This window comes from Sorex fumeus, unplaced genomic scaffold (genome assembly GCF_029834395.1).
Source record: "Sorex fumeus unplaced genomic scaffold, SorFum_2.1 ptg000014l, whole genome shotgun sequence".
Taxonomy (NCBI): Eukaryota; Metazoa; Chordata; class Mammalia; order Eulipotyphla; family Soricidae; genus Sorex; species Sorex fumeus.
The window spans coordinates 21,441,386-21,451,280 of record NW_026606071.1 but is presented as its reverse complement, the minus strand read 5'-3'; the positions used below and the strand labels follow the sequence as shown (position 1 = coordinate 21,451,280).

At 38.6% G+C, this 9,895-nt stretch overlaps 1 protein-coding gene across 1 annotated transcript; it reads right to left on the bottom strand.

Moving 5' to 3' along the window:
- Positions 1–4,514: 4,514 nt before the first annotated feature.
- CTLA4 (cytotoxic T-lymphocyte associated protein 4) lies at positions 4,515–9,534 on the bottom strand. The gene is made up of 4 exons (XM_056111770.1): positions 9,426–9,534; positions 6,430–6,777; positions 5,883–5,992; positions 4,515–4,619 (listed from the first exon to the last, which is right to left on the bottom strand). Exons 1-4 carry the CDS (start codon positions 9,532–9,534, stop codon positions 4,515–4,517), a joined length of 672 nt encoding a protein of 223 aa, XP_055967745.1.
- Between the last annotated feature and the right edge of the window lie 361 nt (positions 9,535–9,895).

Below are 9,895 nucleotides of genomic sequence, written 5' to 3'. Positions count from 1 at the left end.
TAGTTGTGTTCACAGATTCTAAAAATAATATGGTTGTCCTTTCCATAGTTCAAGATGTTCTAGATATCTCTCTTTCTCTTTCTCTCTTTTTACCACATTAATTTTAACATCTACCTAAATCTGTAATGATTCCTAGTTGGAGAAGTTCACACTCAAACTAGCAGAAAGAGATATTTGCATTTGAATTTATTGGAGATAAAACTGAAGGAGAGAAATCCACATAGACTTGAGGTGTCAATAAGTCTGATGGTGGAGGCAAAATTTGAGATGAGTCTTATTGAATACTAAAATGGAGATGAATATCATTGGGAGTGAAAAAATAGGGAGACAGGAAGAATCAGGATGAGAATATCATGTTGGAAGACGGAGATGAACATAAATATATGCTGGAGGCTTACAGGAGTTAGGACTGGCAGAGTATGAAAATTCAGTCTTACTCTCCTCATCTGCCATGTTCTTGCTAGGTAACAATGTTCATGGAGGAAGGTTATAATGTCCAAGTTTCCCTTCAGTGTTGGAATCCCATTCAGATAAGTGAGGTTTGAGATTTTCCTGGGTCCCTTAAATGCAGAGATGATAATGAATTTGGAAAGCCAGGAGACAGTTGTTTCTCTATTGGGGGAGAGGGGTAAATGAATTTCAATGAATTAAATAAATTTCAAAGGGGAAAATTTTGAGCTAAGGAGCAGCTCTCTCTCTCTCTCTCTTAAAGATACAGACTAAGTAAAGAGAGCAATGTTTACTCAAGGAAAAACTAATAGCAGAATTTCAGGTAAAAGTTCAGACAGTATTAAGCTCATGCTAAGTAGTTCACTATCAATGCTGTCTGCAAGGTAACTGAAAAGCATCACACTTTTGATTTGAGGGCTCCTAAATTGTGTTTCTTCATGGATTCCAAACAAAGAACATGAGAACAAGTGAAGTCTTCCACTCAATAGAGAGCAATCTAGGTAATCACTGTTGCACTGTACCACCATTCTCCCATTGTTCATCAATTTGCTCGAGTGGACACCAGTAATAACTCCATTGTGAGACTTACTGTTACTGTTTTTGGCATATCGAATACGTCACAGATAGCTTGCCAGGCTTTGGCATGCAGATGATATACTCTCGGTAGCTTGCCAGGCTCTCCGAGAGGGCAGAGGAATCGAACCTGGGACGACCAGGTAGGCTGTACACCCTACTCACTGTGCTATCGCCCATAAGGGTATTGTTCTAAAATAAACTATGCAAACAACATAAAGAAAAGAGAAAAGCAATATTTCCTTTTCATATACAAAATCCAGAGCCCTCAGAAGAATTTTTTTCATTTTTTATAGTTTTATTTATTAAATCATCGTGAGAGCAGTTACAAAGCTTTTGGGTCTAAGTCTCGGTCATACAATGAAACACCCGTACCTTCACCAGTGCCCATTCTTCACCCCCATCAACCCCAGTATACCCCCATCCTACACCCTCCCCCTAGCTGTAGGGCAGATGATTTCCACATTAGTCTCTCTCTACTTTGATCAAATTCAATATTTTGACGTCAGACCTACCATTATTACTTGATATTTTACCCCAACACTCAGATCTGCTGAAAATGCAACAGTAGACTATTTGCTTTCTGTTGCTAGTTATGAATAACATATGATGTTGCGTGGCTGCAGTAGTGGCTGCGTGATTTTGAAATTTTGAAATTTTAACACTTAAATCTGGAGGGATTTCTGCCAAAACCTGCTGGGTTTTGAGAATTGTTCCTGAGTCTCTGGGACCATGGCCATTAAGCAGCTTGATCAGGAGCCAGAAAGGCTGTTCGTGGGCGATGACTTGGGGTCTCTATGGGGTGGGGAGGACAGGACCAGCTCCACCCCCATCCCATGAGGCCCAAAATGTCTCATCACTGTGGGCCCAAATCTGACTGTCCACTGGGTTCTGGAGGAAGATGGCCACCAAGCTGCCAGGGGGAAGCAGGCGGAGGGACAATACACTTTCCCCCCTGGGGTGGTCCGGCGACAGTAAGCTACTGTGTGGTCCAGATGCATTTCTGCCAAAAGCCACTGGGTTTCAAGATTTGTTTCTGAGTCTCTGGGGTCATTGCCATTAAGCAGCTTCATCAGAAGCCAGAGAGGCCGTTCATGGGCAATGACTTGGGGTCTCGTTGGGATGGGGAGGACAGGACCAGTTCCATCCCCATCCTGTGAGGCCCAACAAGTTCCGTCACTGTGGGCCCAAACCTGACTGTCCAATGGCCTCTGGAGGATGGTGGCCACTGAGCCACCAAGGGGGAGCAGACGGAGAGAGCCCTCAGAAGAAATTTGACTTTACAAGTTACAGGGTCTGATTTGGGAATACAAGTGATTAATAAAGGAAGAAGAGCACAAAGGAATGGTTAAAAATAAACAGAGAATTGGAAGTACCTGATGGAATTGGGTGTGCCTCAGGAACATTGTGATGGAACTAAGGTAATCACTATCACCATAATTTGAAAGATCTGCTTCTTTTATATTTAATAAATCTTTATGCAATGCTGGTAGGTATTTTTCTTTATTAGTACTTGCTGAGGAAAAGAGAGAGACAGACAGAAAAACATCTAAGCAGCAATTCACCGAACTTGATGAATGTAAGAAGCATTGGAGAACTAGACAACTAATTGAAATGTTTGTTTGTGTATGTGGGGTAGGTGTGTGTGTGTGTGTGTGTGTGTGTGTGTGTGTGCGAACTAAATGGAATAGCAAACTCTTGGCCCCAAAAGCTCAAGGATTCTAAGTCAGTGATTCTGAAGTTATACATTTAATCCAATGTTTTAAATTAGTGATTCAGTTATTTCAGTTATAGGTGGTCCCTGTTCATAATGAGAATCATTTGACAATATAATAACAGGAAGTAGAGGTCAAGAATAAGAGAATTGGAGTGGAAGCCACTTAGGCTAAGTAAGTCTTCATGTTGATTAACAAGGGAAGATTCCATAAGCTAGGTTTAGGCCTACCAACTGACACTAACTCAAAACTAGACTTGTTTTCCCCATGTTTGTAAAATAGTCCATTTGGAAACCGCAAGAAAAGTCCATTGGCACAGAGCAGATCAAAATGAGTGTAAGAGGGACTGTTGACAGTACTGAGTTCCCATGGCAACTGTGATTAGTGAACCTTTTGAGCTGAGAAAGCTGTGTGTAAAAAAAGATGAAGCAAAATCTGTGCTAAAAAGGTTACTGTGTGGCTTATAAAGGATTAATGTATCTGTGGTAATCTCCTTTATACCTCAACTAGATCTGAAGATATCTAATTAATGAAAATAATTTTTTTGCCAAAATGGGTTTGCACATAAAGGGCTAGTAGACAGCTCAATTCACCAAAATGGAGCTTTTTTTTTCTTTTGTGTTTTTCCAAATTTTTCTCATTATTTGGAGTACTATAGACCCCTCCAATTGCTGAATAAGTCGATCAAAAACAAATTGAAACACAAGGAAGATAAAGACAACTTTGAAAAACAACTACCACCGATTTTTATTTAATTTAAAATATTATACATGTTGCTTCATTTTCATGGAAAATATTGAGTTAAAAACACCAAAGTGTTAGTTTCAGAAACCTTCATGCACCCCATTTTGCCACCTGCTTCTTTTTTTTCTTTTCTTTTACTATCCATGGCATTAATCTATGTAAGGAATCGGAGCCATGTGAAACTGGATATTTCTTTAAATTCAAACCTACTGGTTTGAGCCGTTTTCTCAACAGTGTTCTGTCAAGTTAACTTAGATACACCAGTGTTTGCTTTCTTGCAAGTAAAAAGAAGTTGCACTGAAGGCAAAATCACATGCCAACACCAATTCAGCCAAACACATCAATAAGAATCTGCTCCAACCTCATTACCTAGTCAGCTGACAAGTGACCTTATATTCTACCTGATGTATTAGTGTCCTGAGCCCTTCCACAAAACATCCTGTGAAAGTTAGGAAGACAAGGCTGCATAGTGTTTGTATTCAAAACATCAGCAACTACACAAGCCATGTAACCCCCAGGCATAATACTATCAAATGAGATACATATTGGTACAATACAACCTTTGGAATTACTGGCTAAAATATAGCCACATAAGTAATTTTAAAGTCTTTATGTAATTATATAGTTGTTAAAATATAACAGAGTAAAAAATAAACTTGAAAAATATTTCAGCAAGACTTCTCATACACTACTACATGGTGTGTACAATATTAGCCTCTCTTTTCCCTCCTTTACTGTCTTTAGACTGTTCCATTCTCTCACTTATTTTCTAGAGCCCATATCTTAATGCTGCCTCCACATATTACTACCAAGTAAACTTTTACTAAAATTGAACCTGATGTGACAGAAACATTCAGTTTTGTTTTACATTTACATTTGTAGTACTCTAATTTTAGTTCTGCATCCAGCTTTATATTAAAGAGAGATGAATACCCCCCAAACACAAAAGAAACAAAAACAGCTGGGTAGGAAAAAAATCAGAATTGCCTCAGCTCTTACAAGAAAATACTCTCTTTTCTTCATAATTGCCTCTCAATTGATGGGGATAAAATAGGGCTGAAATTGCTTTTCACATTCTGGCTCTGTTGGGGGCATTTTCACATATACCCCTGTAGTAAGAAGGCTTCTTTTCTTTAGCTGCCAAAACACACATAAAAAATAATGATTATTAATGAGGAATACATAAATCACTTTTAACTAAAATTAATCATAATACCTAACTACTGGCTGGCTATATCAATGAAAAATTAATTATTGAAGTATTCAGAAGTATAAGCTCCGGTAAATGTTAGTCAGTTATTATGATTCATTTTAGATAAATAACTTTGTGCTAATTATGTAAACTAGCCATTCCTTTTTTGGCTGGAAATAGTAGAGAAAAAAATTTTTAAGAAAGCTTCAGAAAGAGCATTCAAAATGCATGTAAATGTCAATCTTGTCTTTGAGGGGACAAACTTGATATAGTAACACATTTTATGTAAGTGCTTGAGATCTATTCCTCAAATCCTACACTCATAAACATTTTATACCTTTTCCCTGTTTGTATTAGTTCCCAGTTTTTATCATGTCAGTGCAGTTAGTTTAGTCTACCAGTCTGCATAGCAGTTTGTAGCAAATGAGGTAAGGAGAGGCTATAGCAAAGTCACAATTGAGTAAAGGATCTTGGAATAAACTGTATGTGTGAGGGTAGGGGTGGTTAAAAAAAAATGAAAAGAGGAAAAAAATTATGATGGCAAGGACAGTCTTGGGTAGAGGTGGCTGAGAAGGATTATGAAAAAGAAATACTGAAAGATTTGATTCCATGTCCTCCTCTTATGCCACAAATTATAGGAAATAAAAACTGGGGTTTTCACTAACCCAGTGTAAGTGAAAGGTCAAGACTTCACAGCCAGAACACTTGGTCACAGGAAGATCTAGACAAGAGTTATATGGACAGTACAGCTTGGGCAAGAAAGGAAGGCACAAGTTGGTGGCACCAAGACAAAGACTCCAGGTAAAACAGAGGGAAAATAAGAGAAAAAATAAAATACATCCATTTAGTCTCCAGCAGTACTGTGCCCAACCTTATCTTGTGTTTAAGAACAATTATCATGAAGATAAGAGCAAAACAGCTGCCCCATATTATTTAAATGGTTACTCATACTGAAACCCTGTTCAGAAGCACACAAACATTCAACGTCAAACATACTCATCTAAATTATTACTCATCCTGAAACCTCAAAGGCCAATGCCAGTGGTTCTAGTGCGTTCTTTACCACTGTCCTTACTCTTCTTTCTATTTTTTCATCTCAAGAAAACTCAAACTCAACAGCGTCATTTGGTCAGTTATCACTAAAGGTATCCCTGCCCCTTGCCCCCACCCCCATACACAAAATGATGTGTTGTCAGCATAGTACTCACCATTTTGCTCAAAGAAACAGCTGTGAGAAGGCAGCTGTACAAAAACAAGCCTGAGCTGACTGCTGCAAGGATCCAAAGGAGAAAATCAGAATCTGGGCATGGTTCTGGGTCTGCAATGGAAAGCAAAACAGAACATCCCTGAGTCACCCTTTAAATCTTAGAATCCTGCTCCTTCTTACCTGGTCAAAGCACAAAGAGCAGGGCTTGGGGTGGCGTGTACTTTTAGACCTTGAAGTCCAACCCCAAATTGTATTTCTACAGCCATGGGTAAGGTGGGAATTGAGGCCCTCTCTTGCCCAGCAGCATCATATCAAAGGCATGAAGCCAAACTTCTTTATAGGTCTCACCTTTCCCGAACATCTTTGATATTTATAGTCAGTATGCTGCTTGAGTCACTACCCATACCTAGCAATTCTACATTTTGGTGTGCCAGAATGCTTTTAAAGATCATTTTTCCACATTACTATAGAAATTATGTGATAGACTTCTTTCGATAAAAAAAAAAGCTATTCAAAAGGGGTCAGCTTCATGATACAGTTTTGCTCACCAATGACATAAATCTGGGTTCCGTTGCCCATGCCCAAGAAGTAGGGGGGTGGATACAAGAGCTCCACCTTGCAGATGTAGAGTCCGGTGTCCATGGCTCTCAGCCCTTGGAGGGTGAGGTTCACTTTGTTTCCACTGGAAGTGCCAATACATGTGGAATCATCTAGGAAGTTCAACTCTTCCTCTATAGTGAATGTCGTAGCACAGACTTCAGTCATCTGACTATCCGCCTGCCGTAGCACAGTCACACGGACCTCAGAGGCTTTGCCGGAAGATGCAAACTCACACACAAAACTGGCGACACCCCGGCTGCTGGCCAGCACCACTGCAGGCTGTGTCACATGCATTCCTAACACGGGAAAATCAAAGAGTGAACCCATGCCTATCCACAACCAGGCAAAACCTCAGATCAAGGAAAAGCTTACATATGTTGCACCACACTGAATTTCACTTTTCAGCCCTTCTTTTCGTTCAACAAACAACCCCCCTCCCTTATTTTTTTTCCTTCTCTATCCATCACCAGTTCCCCTCCATTTCACAGTTATCTTTCAGCTCCTCTCCCTAAAGATGTTTCCATATAAGAAATATCAAGTCTCCTAAAGGTGGTAGATAAGCAGGAAGAACATTGATATGACCAACAGAAGATATGATTCTTCCATGAAATATGTGTTTTGAGCTATTTCATGCCTACCGATGACCTTCATTTTCACTCACATGTCATAGACCATATGTTATCAAAGTGTCATCAACTTTGATACTTTAAGGTTACAATTGGAGTTCCTACATTGGAACTGTAGGTCAAGAACTATGATGAATAGTAGAAGAAATCTTTAAGGTTGAGGCACAGAATCTTTCCTTATCCTTCAAAACAGATTTGAAAAACCTCTGCTTATATTCATCTGATTCTATAAGTACCACTAGAAAATAGCTATGCTTTGCTTCACTCCATGGGTCACTCCCTGCCAGGGATTATTTTCAGAGAGTAAGGGATGTATGATATGAAGGAAGCCACAGAATAAGGGCACCAGGTCATTTCCTCTATGGGCTGTGGCAACTCTGCTATTGACTTTTGTGGGCTTCCCCAGCCACCAACACCTTTTCCACCTCTCTCCATCACTTGAGCACTCTTTTGTTCCTTTGTTTTTTGCTCTTAGTTCTACAGGACAATGAAAGGCAACCCCTCTTACAAAAAACCTTGGTCCATAGCCGCAGTACAGCACTGCAGGTAGGGTGCAGGTAGGGTGCTTGCCTTGCATGTGGATGACCTGGGTTTGATTCCCAGCACACCATATGGCCCCTAAGCTCTGCCAGGAATGATCCCTGAGCACAGAGCTAGGAGTAAGCCCTGAGAATCTCTGGGTGTAGCCAAAAAACAAGACAAAAAAAAGGTTTGATACTCTCCATGATCTAGTCCTTTGTGTGCTAACACATACTTATCACTCCATCATGAGTTTCCAAGACACCTATTCCAATATATAAATAATACAATTCTGAAAGCACTAATATTTACCCCTGAGAACCTATACCAGGCAACATCTGTCCTTAGAATAGAGAACAGTGACAAGAGCTATCTCCCTGGTAGTATTGCCTAAATAAACAACAGTCCAGCCTCCATCCTCAGTCCTCATCTTCCTTGCTTGGAGATGCTCTTGTATCATCCCTTGCCCTAATAAACTCCACTGACATACTTAATTAATCAAGCTATGCCTTGGATTAGTTATTCTGCACTAATCACATCTCTTCATTTTCTTCCTTTGACTCATAAATTCCAGAGAACAGTTGTTTATAAACTATCTAATGGGCACTCAATAATAATTATATTAATGACTCTAAATTTAACATAAAAATAACTCTAAGCTTGCGGATCAGTTTTCCAGCCTTTCCCCAGCAGGTTCCCAACTATTACCTCTAAATTGATTACACTTAATTTTCCCATAGCTACCATGTAAGGATCCCAGTTATAGGTTAAAATAAATTTATTTAAAATATGTATTTAATTTCTTCTAAGGATATTTCATTTTTAGGTGTTCCAAATATAAAAAATAAAAGGAAGTATAGGAAAGTTTTATTCCTAAAAAATTAAATCATAGTGTCTTTTTAGAATCTACTTCATAAAAACTACATGGATTTTTTTTAACTGAGGTGGTCTAGGAAAATAAAGTTTGAATTCAATAAGAATGCTTACCATCTCAAGCCATGTAATAAACCCAGCTATCAATTTCTAAAGGGTTTTTCATCTAAAAATGGAGAATTCTGCATTTGAAGTCCACAGATAAGAGATGGAGCAACTTAGCATCATGCTAAGCAAAATGATTACTCTCTTTTCTTTTGTTCTTTCTTTCTCTCTTCTTTTTCTCTTCCTCCCTTCCATTTTTTCTTCATTTTTTGTTTTAAAATCTTAAATTGTTGTCATTTTATAAAATATATAATCAGCTAGTTAAGTTATAGAATGAATAGAGTGAGATCTTTGATTGAGTAAATGTAGCATTTTTCTATGATTTACTCAAATTTTAAAAAAACTAAATAGTGATTTTATAAAAATTAGAGAATCTTGAAGCCTTGAATTAGGTAGGAAAGCAACCCCTGACTTGTTTACTTCAGTGTTTATGAAAAAGATAAATATTGAACTACCTGATTCCAAGCTCAAATGTATTCAGATCTCTAGACATCTTTTCTCTCTTATATCACTTAACCTTACATTATTACTTTTCAATTTTATAAAATTATATATTATAAAAGTTATATGATATTGTCCAAATATTCCAAATCAATGCAAATCTATTCATTAAACACCTGATGTTCTGCTAGAAGCTGTATCTCTCTTTGCTGCTATTGTTTCTTGCCTGCCTTGGAATACAAAGCCATATAAACCAGGAGATTGGAGTTTATTTTTAGTTTCTAGCTTTGCTATAAATCCACATCCTTGATAGAAAAAGAAATAAAACCCTGGTTGGAGAAACACCTCCTCCACCTTCATGCTCTAAAAGCTTCACTCACCTTTGGAGAAGATAGGGATGAAGAGCAGAGATAGCAGGGCAGTGCAGGACAAGGTCCCTGGAGTCAAGTCCAGCTGAGGCCCATGTCCCTGGGATCCAAAACAAGGCATGGCTTTATGGGAGCTGTGCTCAGGTCTTCAGGAAGCAGAGTGAAAACTTTCAGGATCCTGAAGCTTTGAAATGTGTTTGAACCCACACAGAATAAGGACTTTATATAGCTGGCTTTGATCCCAGATAATGTGCATGTACAGAAGGTACCTGAATAAAAGTCTTTTTGTTTTGGTTTTACGAGAAAGGAAGCCGTGGGTTTAGCTGTTACGTCGAAATTATAACCTCAAACACTCAAAGTAAAACTGAACAAAACAAGCCAATCCATGGATGGAAAATGGCACTCAATTTGAAACTGAATCCTGGAGTGCAGGACTACACCTAAGTCCCAGCTTTATCCATATATTTAGGCATCTTTTACTA

Coding starts and splice junctions, on each gene's coding strand:
- CTLA4 (XM_056111770.1), bottom strand. CDS start 9,534: ATGCCTTGTTTTGGATCCCAGGGACATGGGCCTCAGCTGGACTTGACT. Junction 5,993..6,429: donor AACCCAGATTTATGTCATTG/GTGAGCAAAACT, acceptor TTTCCATTGCAG/ACCCAGAACCATGCCCAGAT. Junction 4,620..5,882: donor CTGTTTCTTTGAGCAAAATG/GTGAGTACTATG, acceptor GTGTTTTGGCAG/CTAAAGAAAAGAAGCCTTCT.